The 21507-nt window shown below is 30.9% G+C and overlaps 1 protein-coding gene across 2 annotated transcripts in view; it reads left to right on the forward strand.

Moving 5' to 3' along the window:
• LOC142326736 (protein croquemort-like) overlaps positions 1-21507 on the forward strand; it is a 69820-nt gene that overhangs the window by 4911 nt on the left and 43402 nt on the right. For both annotated transcript variants that reach the window (XM_075369401.1, XM_075369402.1), the window contains exons 2-4: positions 7233-7424; positions 11049-11200; positions 18304-18445. In XM_075369401.1, coding sequence (XP_075225516.1) covers positions 7305-7424; positions 11049-11200; positions 18304-18445 — 414 coding nt within the window. In that variant the 5' untranslated portion in view covers positions 7233-7304. The remainder of the gene's footprint in view (positions 1-7232; positions 7425-11048; positions 11201-18303; positions 18446-21507) is intronic.

A 21507-nucleotide genomic window follows, 5' to 3' on the forward strand; every position in this document is an offset into this window, starting at 1 on the left:
ACAGGTAGAAGGGAAAAATTGTGTAGGCAGGCCACGTTTGGAGTATGTAAAACAAATTGTTGGGGATGTAGGATGTAGAGGGTATACTGAAATGAAACGACTAGCACTAGATAGGGAATCTTGGAGAGCTGCATCAAGCCAGTCAAATGACTGAAGACAAAAAAAAAATTTATTTATTCAAGAAAAGGGTTTGAAAATGAAGGAAAGTAATGAGAAAGGTATCATTATTATTTATTTAGGCTCTTATTCAGGTAGAATTTCTGCAAGTGTGTCGCTGTCACCAGTTACATTATTGACGTTGCTATTGACTATATTCTCATTTTCACAATTGGTAATGTTTTCGTCACTGGAATCATTTGCTGATATGACAAGGTTTTCAGTGATGTCTTCCAAGACCATCATTTCTTCAGTAATCTCCTTCAGTGTGTTCCATATGTCTGGAATTTTTATTCCAGTCTTTTTTCATAGAATTAATGGCTTCTTATGTTATGTATTCTAAATCTGAGACAAATCCCCAGACTCATTTTTTCTCTGTAATCTTTTTACTTTTGCCCAAATGAATTCAGTGGTGTTTAACCCACACATATACAGTGGAAGTCCCAATACAAAATTTCCACTCAGTTTTAATATTTCATCAATCCTATACTTCTTTTCACCCTGGCACTGTTTAGTTAATCAGTAGCTGAAATTTTTGCATATCTTCTCTGAACAGAAAGTCATTCTTTGAAAGCCAACTTTTCGTTTCAGCTTTGTTACCGCTAGACAGTGTGATAAGGTGCATTGTCTAAAACGATCACACTTTTCTCTGGTAGATTTGTTATTAACTTTTCATTAAGCCATTTTTTGAAGTTCTCTGAATTCATCTGGCCATGATAATTGCCAGATGATTGACCTGCTTTAAAAATATGTTCTGCACCTTCAATAAATCCATTTTTTATGCTGACGTGAACAATAATAAGCTTGTTCGATGAACTAGTATTGGTCACCACACCTATGTCCTCACTTTGCCAGCATTTATTGAAAGTTAAATTATTGTCGACCCACATCTCGTCTAAATAAACAATAGGTCTACCTTCCAATATGTATTTCATAATGAAATTAAAAATCTATCCCACCAATTCACAATGTCTTGTCGCTCAATAATTACATTTCTTCAGCTAGTGCACTTTCTCCACCGAAAGCCCATTTGCTGCAACAATCTTCTTAATGAATTTACTCTGTACTGAAAATTAATTTTTTCCGTATGGCCAGTAACAGTTTCGTCATAGTGGAAATTATTTTTTTGATTGTCTAATATTCAGAAACAGTATTACTGACTGTATTACTAATTTCAGATTACGGACCAGTCAAAACTACTGTAGGAAAATTTCAAATTTTCATTTCTAGGAAGATTTTTCACTGGCGTTGACAATTTAGATTACCTGGTTTCATTTCCTTCTTTTCTTATGGTTACTTATGTACAGATATTTTGGTATAGATTGATGAATGCAAGTTTATTTTTTTCAATATTTGTTCAGGTTTTCCTAGATGAGTCTGTTGATCATTTATCAATTATTTGTCTATTTTCCATGCTTCACTATGAAGTGCCTGCCGATTTTTTTGTTTTGATGTAATTCTGTAAATTACAGCAATTAAATGATAAATTTAAATATAAGATTGTAATAACTATATAAAAAATTTTTCCCCTAAGGACAAAGAATATAAAAAATAAAGAAAGAATATAATCAAGACGATTAGAATTATATTATAATCAGATGAAATTATAATTGGTAATGCAATAGAAAGAAAAAGCTGGTGCAAACTATTATACCGATATACCGATCTGAACTCCATGAGTGTTGTCAAGCAAGTGCGAGAAGTGAATGAAAAGAAAACACATATGTTCATTGTTTGAATATTATAGAGTTATTCTTGGAATTGTTTAGTTATGAATGGGCTGCTATCCTCTCCTCGCAACACCAGAAACTAGCAATCATTCCAGCTCACATCAGTTGTAGATTATCAAGGATGAAGCCCTTGGTAATCAGAGTTACATTACTTTCCCAGCTTTTGGCTAAGTTATGCAGCTCCTTGCCAGCTTTTTTACTTAATTGTTCAGTCAGTATTTAGCTTTAGTGTAAGTACATATATTTAATTGTATATTTCATATGTTGTATATTCTTTTTAAATTTTATTCCATCTAGTAATTGTACATTTTAATCAGATGCAATTAGAACCATTCTTTTACCAGTAAATTAAAGGCAAGAAGGAGTGTTGATAATTTAGTTCAGTTTGTTTTTTAAAAGTACTAGTTTTATATAAAATTGTTTTTTGCCATTATTTGCATGAAATATTAAAATTAATCTGATAAAATTGTCTTATCAGTTATCTTTATGAATTTTGTTATTACATTATAACATAGATCTTGATACAAAACATTTATATATTTAGGTTTTTCTGAGAGATAGAAAGTAGGCATTTGACTGCTATGAGATAAAAGTTACACTTTGTTACAATTCATGTCTTATAATATATTACATTATAATTATTTTTATACAAAAAGATCTACTGGATTAAAAAAAAAATTGAGTGGCATATATCTCAAAAACTGGGAACAAGAGTAGTTTATGTAAATATAAAAAAATTTTGGGTTTTCAAATGTGTTAAAAATTGTAATGTAATTTTTGATGGTAGGTAAGTATTGAAATACCTTTGTTAAAGATAATTTGAAGCACTAATGAGTGTAAGTATAGCTTTTTAAGTTTTTCTTTTTAACCATGACTTCAATGTAAGCATTGGAGTCATAGTTTTTTAAACCATCAAAACATTATACCCGCTAAAATTCATAGGCAGTTGGTTGCTGTGTATGGTGATAATGTAATGAATGAAAGAAATGTCTAAAAAAGATGTAAAAGGTTTATAGAAATAACAGAATTAATGTACACGATGAAGAACGTTTGGTGAGGTCCTCAATAATCATCAAGCACTTGTTGAAACCCGTCGAATATGAAATCAGAAAAGATCGTCGCTTAAAGATTTCCGACCTCGCCCTTCTTCTTCCTGAGTTTCAAGAGTTGTTAACAGTCGCATTGTTCATGACCATTTAAGCTACACAAAGGTTTGTGCACATTGGGTACTGCACGTCTTAAGGGAATTTCACAAAAAATCCGAATGGGATCTGCTTTGGAATTTTTGATACCCTACACAGAAAAAGGTAATGAGTTCCTTCATTCATTCATTACCAGCAATAAAACAAGGATTTCGTATTACACGCCAGAGAGAAAACGGCAGTGAAGTAAATGGCGTCATCCTTAATCAGCAACCATACCAACGAAGGTCAAGCCACAGCCATTTGGACAAAAACTGATGATCACTGTCTATAAATGCAGAAACCTACTGCAGAACTCTACATTAGTTACGGCGCGTCATTTGAAATCTGTGACATGGGTGGCTGATTGACGGCATCGTCCTGCTGCCTGATAATGCATGCCACATGTTGCGGGTCTTGACACGTGATTTACTGAGAACATTTGAATGAGAAATTTTGCGATCACCCACCTTATAGTCCAGACTTATCTCCTTCTGATTACCATTTTTTTGGGAAATTGAAAGAAATTTTCAGTGGTAAGCAATTTGCGAGTGACTATGAACTTAAAAATGCTGTTAATCAGTGGCTAAATGAACTGGCAGCAGAAGAATACGACGAGGGTATGGAAGCTGGTGCATCAATACAATAAATATCTTTGGTGATTATATAGAGAAGTAGGTAGTATAGGTATGTAGTTTAAGAGAAATAAAATATATTTATAAAGTTTTCAGAATAAATTTTTTTTTAAATGAAAGGTCTTTACGTTAGCGATAGCCTCTTGTTTATCAGTAATTTAAATCAAACAAACTTATACTGTTGTTATTATAATATACCAGAAGATAATGAAACAATTGTTATAAACCATATTTAAATTCATTTTTAAGTGTAAATTATGAATTTTGAAAAATATAACATAAATTTATTACTTTTCTAAGCCAGTCATCATGTTCAAATTATACTTTTTTATTGTGTATTTTTTCAAAACTTTAAATTTGTTACCATTGATTTTTAAAATTATCACATGTTCCAGAGTAGAAATGTTTTATTTTACAACTGTTTTCATTTCTATCCATTTTAATAAATTAAATTCTTATAAAATTATAGATGTTTATTACCTGTTTGTTCTCTAAAAATCGATTTTTATATCTGATATTATGGGATTTTTTTTTTCATGATATATCTAAGGCCATAATTTTCTGAAGGTAAACTAGTTCCCCGTTGGGATCTCAGGGTGGAAACTATGAAAGGAGTTACCAAAAAAATAATATTCTATGAGTCTGAGCATGGAATGTTAGAAGTTTGAAAAAGGTTGGTAGGTTAGAAAATTTACAGAGGGAAATGGGTAGGTTAAATGGTAGATGTAGTAGAAATTAACAAGATTCAGTGGAAAGAGGAAAACGGCTTTTGGTCAGATGATTTTAGAATAATTAATTCAGCTAACTCAAATAAAGTGCATGCAGGAGTAGGTTTAGTAATGAACAGGAAGAAAGGGCCGAGAGTAGATTATCTCAAAAAGCTTAGCAATAGAATCATTGTAATCAGGATAAAATCAAAACCTGAGTCAACAACGATTGTTAATGTCTGTATGCCTACAAGTTCGCATCATGACAATGAGGTAGATTGTGTATATGAAAAAAATTATGAAGCAGTTAAACACATACTAAAGTATGACAATTTAATAATAGTTTGAGATTGGAATGCAAGCATTGGAAAAGAGAAGGAAGGAGATATTGTGGGTGAACACGAGCTGGGCAAAAGAAATGAAAGAGGGAACCGACTTATTGAGTTTTCCATGAAGTATAATTTAATAATTGCCAATACCCAGTTTAAAAATCATAATAGAAGAATATACACGTGGAAAAAGCCAAGAAATACTGTAAGGTATCATGGTTAAGCAAACATTTAGAAATCAACACGTCGACTGCAAAGCATATCCAGGAGCAGATATGGATAGTAACCATAATTTAGTGATAATGAAATGAAGATTGGGGTTTAAAAACCTGAAGTCAGATGAATTGGTGGAATTTAGGGAAGTTTGAGGAAGAGGAGGTAAAGAAGATATTTGAGAGAACATCGCAACAGGACTGAGTAAAAAAGATAAGGTAGAAAATATAGAAGAAGAACTGGAGAATGTTAGAAAGGAAATTCTTAAATCAGCAGAAGTGAACTTAGATGGAACAAAGAGAACTGGTAGAAAATCCTGGATAACAGAAGACATATTGCAGCTGATGGATGTACTTAGAAAGTATAAGAATGCTAGTGATAAAGACGGTAAAAGGAACTATTGACAATTAAGAAATACTATAAACAAAAAGTGCAAATTAGTGAAGAAGATTGGATTAAAGAAAAGTGTTAAGAAGTGGAAAGAGAAATGATCATTGGTAAAATAAATGGAGCTTACAGGAAATTTAAGGAGAATTTTATGATGGTGCATAAATTAAAATCTAATAATGTGTTGAATAAAGATTGTACACCAATTTATAACTGTAAAGAAAAGGTTGATAGGTGGGTGGAATATATTGGAGAACTACATAGAGGAAATGAATTAGAATTAGAAACTGGTGTTATAGAGGAAGTTGAAGAGGATGAAAAGGAATATACAATACTAAGATCTGAATTTATAGATCTTTAAACGATTTGAATAGCAGAAAGGCTCCTGGAATAGACAGGATACCTGCGGAATTACTCCTGGAATAGACAGGATACCTGCGGAATTACTGCACAGTGCAGGTGAAGAAGCAATAGATAGATTATACAAACTGGTGTGTAATATTTATAAAAAAGAGGAAGTTCCATCAGACTTGAAAAAGAGTGTTATTGTCATGATACTGAAGAAAACATAAGCAGATAAATGTTAAGAACACAGAACAATTAGTTTTACTTCTCATGCATCAAAAATTTTAACTAGAATTCTGTACAGAAGAATTGAGAGGAGAGTGGGAGAAGACCAATTTGGTTTCAGGAAAATTATAGCGACTAGGGAAGCAATCTTAGCACTCATATTAATAGTTGTAGGAAGATTAAAGAAAAACAGACCAATATTCATGGCATTTATAGACTTTGATAATGTAGACTGGAATAAAATAGTTAGCATTTTAAAAAATTTAGGGCCCAAGTACAGAGCTGGAAGAACAATTGCTAAGATTTACAGGAATCAATCTGCAACAGTAATAATCGAAAAGCATAAGAAAGAAGCAGTAATAAAGAAATGAGTCAGACAAGAATGTTCCCTGTCCTTTTTAATTTTTACATAGAACTAGCAGTTGATGGGGTTAAAGAACAATTTAGATCCAGAGTAACAGTGCATGGTGAAAAGATAAAGATGCTACAATTTGCTGATGATATAGTAATTCTAGCTGAGAGTAAAAAAGAATTAGAAGAAACAATGAATGACATGGATGAAGTACTATGCAAGAACTACCTCATGAAAATAAGAAAAGATGAAAGTAGTGAAATGTTGTAAAAGTAGAATAGATGGCCCACTTGGTCCACTGAATATAAAAATAGGATGAGAAAAGACTGTGGAGGTAAAAGAATTTTGTTATTTGGGAAGTAGAATTACTAAAGATGAATGAAGCAGGAGCATTATAAAATGCCAAGTAGCACAGGCGAAACGAGCTTTCAATCAGAAGTATAATTTGTTTACACAAAAAACTTAACTTAAATGTCAGGAAAACTTTTTGAAAGTAGATCTTTGGAACATAGCTGTATATGGAAGTGAAACTTGGGCAATTGGAATACCTAAGAAGAAAAGATTAGAAGCTTTTGAAATGTGGTGCTATAGGAGAATGTTAAAAATCAGTTGGGTGGATAAAGTAACAAATGAAGAAGTGTTGCAGCAAATTGATGAAGAAACAAGCATTTAGAAAAATGTAGCCAAAAAAGAGACAGACTTATAGGCCATATAAGATATGGCATACTGGAATAGTCACTTTGATTTTGTTGGGACAGATTGATGGAAAAAATTGTGCTGAGATGCAATGTTTGGAATATAGAAAACAAGTTGTTAGGGATTTAGAGGCTTTATTGAAATGAAATGACTAGCACTAGATAGGGAATCTTGAAGAGCTGCATCAAACCAGTCAAATGACTGCAGACAAAAAAATTATTAATTTATGAGATGGTGTATTTAAGATATCTAAATTTATATGGATTTTTGTTTCAGGTCAATAAATTACCATTATCATCAGTATCATTTTTGTGGATTGTTTACTGTTTTTATTCCAATTGAGAAAAAATGACATTAGGAGTTTGTGCTCAAAAGACTGTGCTCTTTGGTGTTGGGGGTGTTCTATTAATTGTTGGAGTAGTTATGGTCTGTGTTTGGCCTTTTATATTTAATAATATTTTAAAATCTGTAAGTATTATGATATCTATTATTTTATAATTACAAATGTATTAGACCTATGTTATTTTATCATACCCGTTTATGTTTATTTATTTAAGTCTTGCTTAATTTACACTAAGTGGTTAGTCCATCTGAAGGTGATTTCTACTCCTGTCTACTAAATTACTAATCACACTATTAAATTTATTTCTAAATACCTTATTATATAATATGTTAAGAAGCAGTTGCCCTACATGAGTATTGTATTTAGTACTCTTTCTGTTACTGAAAATTGCTGAAAGGCCTGAGGTCTTTTCAGTAACAAGTTTTTCCAATGTTATGGAAGAAAATGTCACACAGTCTTCTGAATTGCAAAGGAAAATACTTGCTTGTTGCTAAATTCATGTACTCCACACATTTAATGTAAAAAAATAATATGTTCATGAGGTTGTTTAGATGTCCATTGTTTTATATGCTCTTTGTCAGTATTGTCTAATATGTGATGTTCTTTTTATTTACAACCAATCAGTTTTACTCATTATGTTGCTTTATTCTTTAAGGAAACATTTTTGAATCACTTGATTGTATTTTTGTAATTATTTGTATACTAACTTATATGAAGAAACCAATGCTTTAACACTGAACTGAAGACATTTGCTGTTATGTTGTCTCAATAGACTTATTGTTGTAGAAGAATTGACAGCTGTAACATTGTCCAGTAACCTTGTTCATTTGGACCTTATCAAGGTCCAGTGATCTTTGCTACCAAGTAGAATAAGTGCATTATATTATTCTTTGCACTAATGGGTCATTATCTACCGTATAATATATTCCCCCTTTATTCTAACCTTGACACATCAATTTCCAAATTGATGTGGTTATTTATAACTTAACTAAATAAAAGCAAGTATTTTTTTGTGTTAAGTGGATTTGTCACTAATGGAGTAAAGATGAGAATATGCTTACTTATTCAGTTTCTTAAGTCATTTCTTAAATATATTGTGTTTATAAAGTCTTTCCATGATTACAAAAATCGATTACAGTTAACAGCTGTGCGATTTGTGGCAAAAGAAAGAAAAAAATATCATTTTTTTTTATATTGGTTTGTTGCACGTAGAGGGAGAGTAGAGGGCACTGGGATCAATTTTTTATAAATTGCATCAATCCGTTTTTTAAGGAAAAAGCACAATGTGCTTTGTGGTATGACGAGTCGAAATCATCAATTACTGTGCAGCAAAATTTTAGAAGGGATGACCAGCACCTGATAGCAAGAGTGTCATTGCGTGGTATGCAAAGTTTAAGGAGAGTGGAAGTGTAGTCAATCTTCTGCGAACAGGGTGGTCATCCGTTAGTGAAAAGAAAGTTGTGCAGCAAGCATTTCTACATAGATCTTTCAAATCTACCAGTCATGCATCTCGTGAACTAGGAATTGCCCAGTCAACAGTGCACAAAATTTTACACAAGAAACTAAGGTTGCATGCATTTAAAGTTCAGTTATTGTAACATCTACAGCCAGATAATGGCCCTCATCGTGCTGCCTTTGCAACCAAGATTTTGCAACGGATTGATAATGGCAGTAAGTACCTACTTACTGCCATTATCAATCAGCATGTGTGTTTTTCAGCAAGACTACTTTCCATAACTCAGGGAACGTAAACAGGCATAATGTGAGAATTTGGGGCTCAGAAAATCCGTACTTTACCAGGGAAATAATTAGATTCCCCTAAATTGAATGTGTGGTGCAGTTTGATGCACAACAGAATCATTGGTCCCTTCTTTTTTGTTAAACAATCAATAACAGCTAACATTTACCTGGATATGCTGTAACACTTTGCTATACCTCAACTAAATGACTTGTAACCTAGGGTGGTTTTCCAGATGGCTTACCACCACAATGCGGATTACTAGTTCAAGATTTTCTGAATGAATCGTTTCATGGCAGATGGATTGGGCGTGACGGTCCCACTCCTTGGCCACCATGATCACCAGAAATAACTCCCTTAAACTTTCCTTCTGGGGTTGCAACACCCATACCTGATGTGGACATAGAATAAGTGAAGCTGTTGCTAGTGTTACCGAAGAAGTGTTAATCAACATATGGCATGGGATTAATTATTGGTTGGACATTCTACAACTGACAAAAGGTGCACATGTTGAAGTTTATTGACATGGTTAAAAAATTTGATAATTTTTTCGTTCTTTTGCCACAAACCATACAGCTGTAACTGTAATAGTTTTTTTTGTAATGAAGTTTTGTAATCTTGGAAAGACCTTATGGACATCCTGTATAAGTACATTTTCTATTGTCGCTAATTTAGTTTTTTTATTGCATAATTTTAGATGTCCTTCACCAGTTCTTTCAGCCTTTATTTGCAGAATTGTACAAGGATACATGTTTCACTGCCATTAACAATGTGAATGAGATATTCAACCCTTCCTTTCATTGTACTTAAGAAATATCAGCACTATTATCATTCAGTTTTTTGTGTTCTGACAATGTTTGAGAGAACTGTTCTACGTACATTTTTTTATACCCATTATATTCTACAAAACATTTCATGAATGAGAAGAAATCATAAAATTTGAGGAAGTGAGCTGAGCTGTCCATCAGTAATGAATTTTATTTTATTTCTGATTTTGTCATTAATTTTTTTAGTAACAAGAAAGTGTCATCCAGAATGATATTTATTATGAACATTTGCATATTATCTCATAATTACTTTTTCCATAACCTCATTAATTATACATTATTTGCTTATGAGTTCCACTGGTGTAGTTTTACTGCATTTTAAAACAAGATAACACTTAAAATTTTACGTCTGGTGAGATTTTCAGTGTTGCCTCACTAAGAGTTGTGTAGGTAGAATGTGTAGTGTTACTCAATCATTATCAATAAGTTTTTAGAGTTGTGCAATTAGAAGTTTTAATTTTATTGTTATTATAAACAACTAATTTTATCAGCAGGAGGTTCATGAATGATGCATTATCCATGTAAAATTAAATTTGTGATCAGCAGAACTGTAGAAGGGCTATTTAACTACACTTTTAAATAACTTTTAAAATTTAATTCAGTAAAAAAGTAAAGTTGATGACATTTTTGTATCTGTGTAACTATTTTTAACTTTCATTGTACCTTTGTGAAAGAGCCTCATTATGCTTTCATTGCCATTTCTATTAAATTATCCAACCTTCCAAATGCTCTGCAATCAATTAATTTAAAATTGAAAGCTTCTTTCTTTTCTAAAAAATAATATTTGCTTTTTAAGTTATTTGTTGATAATATAATTTTATTCTCTTCTGATTTTGTTTATTTATTATCTACATATTTTTATTATTATTATTATTATTAATATAAGAAATGAGATATTAAACGTTAGTACATTTATATCTGTAAGATACACTTCACCAGATAATTATAAGCAAAGTAGTGATCTAGATCAAGTTTGATATATGTGGTTCCTGATTATATAATATATTTATACACAGAACAGATATGTGTTTTAATACTTTTAATTTATCTCCTTTTATTCTCCGGAATGCTTCAAATTTAAGACATTTGTTTTCTAAATTTTCAGAAGTATAAAAAAATTATCATAAAATTTGAAAGAATGTGTTAATCAGAATATTTTTATTTTATCTTTTTATTTATTTCAGCAATTGTCCTTGAGTAAGGGATCAAAAACATATGATATGTGGGCTGAGACTCCATTGCCAATGTATATTGATATATACTTATTCAACTGGACAAATTCACATGATTTTGCGGCTAAACCGTTAATGCAAGAAGTTGGACCATTTGTGTTCAGGTATAGGTAAACAATTATAGTATGAGAAGAAACATCTGTAATGTTGTGTATGAACATTTTGATATAATTGAAAACTTTTAGCGTAGTCAATTAGTAGTCATGAGATTTATTCAATCCAATTTTAAAAATATGTTTTTTCTTATGTTACACTTTTTTCTTAAAATTTACTATCATTGAAGTGTTTGAATTTATCCTTCTGGAATGTTGGATTTAACCTGTAATAGCATTTTGTATTTTAATTAAAAAACTTGACTTTTGAGCTAACCTAAAAGAATTAAATAAGCCTTTTATTTGGTTTCAGTTTTAAATTTTACATTATATTTATACATAAATGAACAAAGTTACACAAACTTTTATGTACATAAAAAAAGTGAAAAATAACACTTGAGCTATTTGTTATACAGTGTGTTCATAAAATAACAGTAGTCTTTTAAATGGTTATAGCTTTAGAATAAAGCATTGTAGAGAATTGAACTATATGTCAAATGAAAGAGAAATGCTCTAAGTTTTTATTGTCAGTTCAGTAGATTTCAATGTGTGCTCCCTTAGTTGCTCTGTAGATGTCGAGACTATATTCAGTCTCCTGCCATACATGACAGAGAAAGTCTGGCTTGATAAAAGAAACAGATTCAGTGATCCTTTCTTTTAAATGGTCCAGATTATGAACTTGAATGGAATAAATTTGTGTTTTTACATAACCCCAAAAATAGAAATCTACAGGGGTAAGGTCTGGAAACCGTAGCGGCCACGCAATCCACTCTTCTTGTCCGACTTGTCGCTGGAAATATTTCATCAAGAAAATCCTGCATCATTGCAACAAAATATGGAGGAGCTTTGTCTAAGGAAGATGGAATTCTCCAGTATTTGGGGTACTGCATACCCTTTTAGCATATCCAGGAAGATGTTCCCCGTTATTGTTTTTCAGCAAAGTAGCATTGTTCTCTTTTCACATTTCATCCTGTCTTTTCTTTTCATTCCAAACATGCTTCTTCTCATTGATTGATGGATAACACTCATAATTTATATGAACTTCAACCATTTATTATACAGCGATCTAATATTTATTTTATATTTCATTTTATGTAACACCAAGTTACAGAGTAAGACAGCACAGTGACATGATGTAGAACAGTACTCTGTACAGAGATTCCATGCCATCTACATGCAGGCTGGCATGTAAATGTAAATATACCAGAAATTGTGTAGTCTTGAGCAAACTCAGGTCGACCATTTCTGAGATTTTTTTTCAGCAGCTGCTCCTTCTTTAGATCTCATTTTCTGTTTTGTTCTGTTTTCAAAACTTACCAGTTGTCCTAAATATTTTTTTTGTTTTTCCAATGTAGTTTCTTTTATAGCAGTTTTAATTTTTTTTAACTACATTTGTTAGAAGAACAGTCTTTTTTTCATTATTTATTAAACCAGCTGTTTTTTTCTGGGCTGAGAAGAATTAGTCACACCTAAATAAAATTATGGGTACTAAGGGAGTTGAGAGATAATCCCTATGAAATCCTTTCTTCTTATTAGCTATAATAATTTTTGATAAGGTTGTAGCAAAATTGATACAACACTACAGCCAAAAATATAAAAAATATCTTACCAGTGCTTCTTTCCACTGCCACATTTAACCTATTTATCTAAATTGGCTAATGAAAAAATAATTTATCCCTGTCAACCTTTTTTTTTAAACATATAGTTCCCCTGCTGAACTCCATTCATTATTAGCTGAGAGTAGTTTATTATATAAAGGTATTAATTAAACCTAAGTATACTTGAGTAGATTTTTTTTTTGTTGGATGATTAGATGACTTAGGAATTACTTAGTAATTAGTTTCACTCCTAACCTCAGAAAATATGGTAATCTTTCTCATATGTTGTATTGAGTCTTTTCTTTTGTTTGTATGTTTATTTGTAAATATAGTGTTGTACTGTAATTTATGTTGCTTCTATTAGGTCTGATTTTGAATGTGTTCATGTGAAAAGTCTAATTTTATATGAATATTTTATTGCAAACTGTTATATTTGCTGTAAATTTATGTTACTTAAAATTTCATTTTTGATTGCATAAGTTTGTTTTTGTTCTTTATTAATTAGTTTTTTTTTTTTTTTAAATTAATAAATCTGTCTTTTATGTTATCTTAAACATGTTTTATTAATTTTAATTATTTGGTTTCCAGAATTTGATATTAATTTTTGAATATATATGTTGCTGTATTTGATTTGTATTTGGGACTTTGTTTCCTGTTGCTATGTTATCTGTTATAATTCCATCCTTGGATATTAATTCATGATTTAATAATTTTTATTAAATTTTATAATTAAATTTCTTTGCATTATTGAATTGTTACAAGTGTGCACTTCAGTTTGAGATATTTAATATAATTAGTCAAGAGGTATGATAGATAATTTTTTACAAACTTTTTATTACCTGATTAGAGTATAAACATATAAATAAGTATACTATAAAAAAATTTAAAAAGAGTATTTAAGTTATATTTATTTTTTGTAATAGTACTTTTTGCATTTTTAAATTTTGATTAAAAAGTTAAGTTTGCTCTGATGAATGAGTTTGTGTATGCACAAACACGCATGTGTGTGGGTGTAAAATTTTAAAATGATCTTTTATTCTTCAGTTTATTGATATCATATATTTGTTACAGGCCTGCTCAAAAGTTTTCTAGATATATCAGACCTTTGCTTTCTATATTCAGTTTGTCCTTGCTGTAAACAGAACCATCATTCCACTTCTACTCCATATCAGTATCTCAGATTTATCACTCTTTTGATTTATCCTTTATTTTTTATGCTAGGTGAACTCCCTGTCAGTTTATATTACTTGGTGTAATTTGACAAGCACATCAAAAATTATTTCTTCTCTAATCCATTGTTTTTCAGCTTGTTTTTAAGTTTCATATTAAGTATATTCTTTTCCCTATTTAAGATTTTTTCTCAAATTTTTTTTGTACCTTTTTAATTAAGGACTATGTTTTCTGATTTTAGGTAATAGCCAGGATCAAAATTTTGTTTAACTCTTGTCTGATATGTGGTGGATTCCACTTTTTAATTTTTCCTTTATTTCCTTGCTCATTAAACTTATCTTCGTAAATATTTATTTGCTACAACTGCTCTCTTTACCTTCTAAATAACATAATATTGCTCATGTCTTCTTGATTTGGTTTTTCTTATCACTTTGTTTGTCCTGTTCATCTTTAATCATATTTATATTTAAAGCTAATTCAGTTCATTTATTATAGTTCTTAATTGACATTTATTTTTATAATAATAGTATTGCCTGAAAATTTTCAATAATTAACTATTTTTGTTTTTTCCTTTCCAGTCTGCTTGTGGCCATTTCAAATGCTACTGATTATGTCTTTGGAAATAATGAGTTCTCTTGGTAAATATATATATATATATATATGTATATTTACCAAATGCTACTTCCAAATGCTATCATGTATATATATATATACATGAGGGTTATTTTCTTTTCAAGGTCCGATCAGTCACGAAATTAAAACCACAGTGAAAATAAAAAAATTTTTATTTGTAACAAGTGCTTACATAGTTACGCTATTTCTCTACATAGTTGCCACTCCGATTTAGACATTTGTCGTGGGGTGGTACCAACTTTCCAATACCCTCGTCATAGAACGGAGCCACCTGTGTTTTCAGCCATGTTTCTACGCTGGTCTGCAACTCAATGTCTGTGCCAAAATGTTGTCCTCCTAGCAAATGTTTCGTGTGAGCAGAGGTGAAAATTGGATGGAGCCAAGTCCATGTTGTATGGTGGGTGATCAAACACTTCCCAACGAAAACACTGCAGGAGCTTCTTTGTTACAGCTGCAGTGTGCGCTGAGGATTGTCATGGAAAAAGACAATGCCTGATGACAACATTCCTCTCCGCTTATTCTTATTCACCCACCATATAGCTCGGAATTGGCTCCATCTGATTTTCACTTTCTCACATGAAACGCTGGCTAGGAGGAAAACATTTTGGCACAGACATCGAGCTGCAGACCAGCATAGAAACATGACTGAAATCACAGGCGGCTCCGTTCTATGACAAGGGTATTGGAAAGTTGGTACCACGCTATGACAAATGTCTAAATCGGAGTGGTGACTATGTACAGAAATAGCGTAACTATGTAAGTACTTGTTACAAGTAAAAATTTTTTATTTTCACTGTGGTTTTAATTTCGTATCCGATCGGACCTTGAAAAAAAATAACCCCATGTGTATATATATATATATACATATATATATATATTTCCTCCTCCTGAGCCATAACACAAGATCAAGACTTGATCATGTAAACTTCCAATATTATTCCCGTTTTCCTTTTCTATTTGAGTTTACCATTTATTTTAAGGCTTAAGACTAATTGAATTAGTCTTGTCATAATTAGTTTACTCTAATTTATAAATCTCAGAAAATAAATATACTGATTTCTTTAACTTTTTTTTACAAAGATTTCCATTGTTTGGATTCAGCAGTTCTCTAACTTTCTTTCGAATCCTGTTCACTCAAGCAACCCAGTTACTTGTTTTATACAGCCATTTTTATTCACACCAGATTCTTGTAGTTCATAGATTAACATCTTCATGGCATTGTAAAATATCTGGTGTGTATGTGTTAAGGTAGCACAGAGGATTATCCCTTCTGTTTATGTGTTATTTTTCAGTTTTTAGACTAAGTAAACCATTTATATTTTAATTCTAAAATTCCTCAGAATTTTTCCTACCCGCTCTTCTTTTATTGGGTTCTAATTAATTATATTCCATACTGGTTATCCAGGGATATAACAGGTTAGATACACATAGTATAGCAACAGGATATGTATCCTCCCATGAGTCCTTATTTTCTTAAGAAATGTAGACACTCTCAGAATGTTATATGAATTAATTAGTAAGTTGAATACCCAGTGATAACTTCTCCAAGTAATGGAGGGCATTCTAAATCTCCAAAAAATCCTTTCTAGTTATAGATTTGGGTTTGGTATGGTATCATTCAGAGATAGTTTCAAATATTTTAGTTCTAGGTTTTTTTATCAAATTAAGTTAATTTTTTGAAATGAATTTTTTAAATACGCTTTCTATAGAACTGCTGGTGTGTATTCATATGTTTAAAAATGTATAATTATATCAAATAACTTTAAAATGTATGATTAAATGTTGATGTATTTTATTATTTTTTCTAGTTCATTTATTTCCAGTCTTCATCAGTTCTCTGATTGGGATATTTACCTTTTATAGCATCAGTTGAACTTTCTCTTTTTTTGTGTTCTACCAACATAAAGTATTCTGGAGGACATATACACAGCTGCTGAAATATTATATAATTAATTTTTTCTTTCTCCATTAACTACAGGCCTATGCTAACTCATTTTTATAATGAGAAATGAGTTTTATAGTATATTTAAAAATTGCCAACCCTGACTGGAATTACAACCCAGAACTTTGGATATAAAATAACTACACGTTAATTGAAACTTAATTGATTTTCTCAGTACAGTGTCTCAGTGTCTGGGTTCCAAATATTTTAAATTGGAAACTTGCTCTTGGACTTTACCAGTAATAATAAGTTTTATTCAAATAGGATATCTCCCAATAAATGATGTAACGTTAGATTTTGAATATAATATTTTCATGTAACGTTACTTTAAACTAGGGCCTGATATGAACAATGTAATTATGTTATCAAACGTCTTGCAGTTTGTAAAGGCCGTGTGTCTTGATTAAAAAATTTGATTATTCATATGGTTTTTATTGTTAGTTTATACCATTTGGCATATGCCGGATTTTAATTTTTTTCTTTTAAGTTACTTGTTTAATGTTATATTCACTGTGGTTTTAAAATAAATAGATTTTGATTTTTTAAATCTTTAAAAATTATACTCTACAGATGAAAAGTAATCTGTATAAATAAAAAAAATTATATCATTAAATTGTTATGTTATTAATCTTCAACCATAAAACTGACTGAGAAATACTTGTTAGAATATGATGAAAATGTATTTATTCTGTAATATATATTTTTGTCTGGCTGATAGTAGCAGTCATCTCTACTAATAGTAATCAAGTGTAGCACTTAATACTGTTAAGTGCTGTTTACATTTCTAGTGCTTTCTAGGTTTAATATCGCAGTTTATTGGATAGGTTAAATTAGGGTTCAGGTGTATGACTTGTACAACTACAACTTTTCATTAGTATTTATAATATTTTTAGTTATTATGTTATCACTTTTAGGCAGAAAAAATGAGTGACCTAGTTATAAAAGAAGCAACAAGTTTTAGACTGAATCCAATTTCCTGATGTAAAAATTTGTCCATCCAGAACAAATTATTATTATTTCGTGTGTATAAATTTCTGAGTCCTATTGTATAAACTTTGAGTCTTTGGGTTTATTTAAAAAGTATGTTATATGTTCGATTGATTTTGTTTATTTTTTTGAATTTAGCTTTTTAAATTTTAGTCATTTTTCCAAATCTTTATATAACTCAAGTTGTACAAACTCTCTCTTTATATAACTTGGTTATCAATTTCAAGCTTTAGTTCAATTGTTTTTGTATTTTATTATTTTTTAAGTAGGTCAGTATGTATTTATCCATCTACCTGCCAGTTATAATATATTGAGTTCTTCTGTATGGTCTTTTATCGACATAGTTACATTAAGTAATATGAGATTACATTGTTTGAATAGTTGTGAATAAGTATCTGTCTACAAGGGTATTCTAAAATTTTGGTTTTGTTGGTTGCTTTTTGTTAATGACAAAATCAATAAATGCACTGGTTTATTTATTTCTTATTAAGCTATCAAATTTGGTGTATTTGTCTGTGTATATAAAAAATTTACTTTTGTTGATACTTTGTTATGAGTATTTTATGGGCATGTTTATATTTTGTCACCATGAACATCTGTCCTCTGACTGTACCTGTATAGTTTTTTAAGCTGCAAAAATTGCATTTAAGTAAAACAGTTCTGTTTAATCATGTTTGGTTTTGTATTAAAATTAAACATTTTTAGTGATAATTTTTTGTAACTGGCAGTTTTATATCAAAATACATGTGCATCTATTTTATTTATTTTTATCATTTTGTTTATAGTGAACACCATACCAAAGTGGATGTTGTCTGGAATAGTAATGATTCAATTACATACAGACAGTATCGTAAATGGATATATCATCCAGAATTATCAAATGGATCATTAAGTGATAATATTACTAATCTCAATGTTATTGCTGTTGTAAGTATTAATTACATACACATGCATGTGCATGTAAGTTTATATTTATTAGTAATCTCCCTGTAGTGGTCCGCATCTAGCCTTCCGTTCAGCTGGTCCTGGATTCAGTTACTGTCAAATATCTAAGTTTTTTTTATTACTTTATGCCATTCATCAATGAAAAGAAGTCATTGATCTGAAAGGTAATTGCATCCCTTACAAACAGCTGGAACATCTCTGGGAATATCATCTTGTATTTGAGAACTATCCTAGTGTATTAATCAAAATTTTGATGTTTGTAGGTTTAGGTGGTTAGAGGAAAATACACATATACAAGGTGTGTGAGAAAAGTAATGAGACTGACTTTTTACTTACCAAAGTTTTTATTTTTCAAACAACAATATTATCCCCTTCAAAGTAGTTCCCTTGGGCAGCTGAACACCAGCAGAGTCATTGTTCCCACTCCTGGTAGCAGCGCTGGAAGGCTTCAACTGGTAGGGCTTTTAACTTGTCGGTCACAGTCTTTTGAATGTTCTCCAGGTTCCAAAATGACATCCTTTTAAGACATATTTCAATTTTGGGAAAAGGAAAGTCACAAGGACTCGAATCAGGTGAATAGGTAGGGGCGTTGAGAAACTGTAGGAATGCGTTTTGCGGTCAAAAATTCCATGATGGAAATGGCTGTGTGACACGGGGCATTGTCATGATGAAGCATCCACTTGTCTGCAATGTCTGGTCTCACACGAATCACTCTTTTCGTGAGCCTTTCAAGGACACCTTGAAAACACTTGGTTGACAGTTTGTCCTGGATGACAAATTCTTTATGCAGGATACCCCTACTGTCAAAAAAGCAAATAAGCATGGTTTTGGTCTTTGATTTGCTCATTTGACATTTTTTCGATTGAGGAGATGACGGAGTGCCCCACTCTTCGCTTTGTTTCAGGATCGTACTCGAATATCAAGGATTCATCACCTGTAATCATACAATTGAAGAATTCTTTGTCATTGTCAATCCTCTCAAGAATATCAACGCACACGTTTCTTCAATTGTCCTGTTCCCTTGTGAAGTTTTTCGGCACCAATTTCGCACAAACCTTTCACATGTCCAAAGCGTTTGTCAAAATTTTATGTACTGTGAAAGTGTTTAAATTTAACTGTTGACTCATCATCCTTATTGTTAAACAACGGTCTGATCTCACAAGAACCCTCACACGCTCAACGTTTTTGTCAGATTTTGAAGTTGAAGGGCTCCGTGAGCGAGGTTGATCTTCAACGTGTTGTTGGCCTTCCAAAAATGATTTGTGCTAGAGGAAAATTTGCGCTCTTGATAAGCAATATTCCCCATAGGCCTGTTTCAACTTTTCAAAGGTCACCCTCACAGATTCCCCAAGTTTAACACAGAACTTGATCACAACGTTGCTCTATATTCCGATGCTCCATTTTCGTAATATGCAACAAAAACACAACTTCACTGATGGCGCTGTCAAAAATAATTTGTTGGCTGAATGGAGTTGAAACTTGTACTGAGCATGTGGAAGGGATGAACAAACCGCTCTAGCACAGACCGGTAGACACAGCACTGCCAGATCGCTCGCAGTGTTACCAATCTCATTACTTTTCTCATACACCTCGTAAGTTGAGTTTAAATTATAGCGACAATCATGTTGATCAATAATACTTCTTGCAATCTTCAGAATTTCAATAATAATAGGAATAAGCTCAGTATTACAGACATATCATTTAAATTCCAGAAAATTTAGTCATCATTAGTGTTTCCATTTGTAGACTGATAGGTCTGTTGAATTTTAATTTTATTTATTCGCTTAAAACAGTGATACCATTTCTTCATTAAAAGTTGAGAGATTTTATAAAAAGAAAAATGTATTGAGGCTAGATTTTAATAAACTGTTACTGCAGAATTGTTCATGATTTGGATAAAAAGAAAAATCACAAAAAATGTCTTATTCAAAATATACTATGTTCAGAAAAGCATCCCAGCTTAAACTAAAATATCACAAAAATTCCGCAAAATGGGTACATGAAAAGAAACTGACTAGCTGTTATTACCTTATACATTATTAATCTGAATACTCTAAAATCAACAGAATGTTATAAAAAAAGTTTACCTGGAAATTCATTTTCAGATTTTACAAATCGGTGTACAAAAATGTTTTATGAAAAAATGTGATTTTTCTTTGTTTGAGATTTCGTGTTTCTAAAGTAGAATTATCTCAAACTCAGATTCACAGTTACTATAACATTTGGGAAACATATTTATACAAACTTTTTTAATAAATAAAAATAATAAGAACATAATACTACATTCATACAATTCAAAACACTGGCTACATCAATTTTTTTTATCTTTTGTATCTCGATAATTATTAGTTTTATCAAAATACTTTTATCATCTAAAATGTTAAGGCTTTAATTATAAACAAAATGGCACCTTATTTTTGAAAATTTGTCAACAAGCAACCAAGTCATTGATGAAATTTGTCAGCATAATTTTCAACTGGATTTCATCTTCATGCTAATAAAAAGTGACTTAAGCGAAGTAATAAAATAATGTAAATTAATTATTAGTTATTAATGAATAATATTAAATTTATTAATAATTGTTAACTATTCAAAAAATAATAAAATGGATTTTATGTAGAAACAATAATAATGATGCTACAAAGTTGTGATAATTTAATATTATTTTATTACAATTGTTGTATTGAGCATGGTATTACAACAATACCAGTAACAATAATTCAATAATTAGTTTATACAGACTATTAGACTACAATTAAACTGAAGCATGCTGCCTGTATTCAAAACATTTTCCTACTCGCAAATCAAACCTTTTTTTTTGTGTAATTCTGCATGAAAGGTTAAGAGAAACTTTTCTCCTTGAACTTATGATCAAAGAAAATCAGGAAGCACATGAAGACTGTAATTGGAAGAACAGGTATTGGAATATGGTGAATAAAATACAGAGGATAGTACAAGAAAAGTTGTATAATCTAACAAATTGACTTATGACTTAAGAGAATTCTACAAAGCCATTAGCTGTATCCATATATACAAAGAATGCA

Source organism: Lycorma delicatula, chromosome 6 (assembly GCF_047948215.1).
Source record: "Lycorma delicatula isolate Av1 chromosome 6, ASM4794821v1, whole genome shotgun sequence".
In the NCBI taxonomy this organism is placed as follows: Eukaryota; Metazoa; Arthropoda; class Insecta; order Hemiptera; family Fulgoridae; genus Lycorma; species Lycorma delicatula.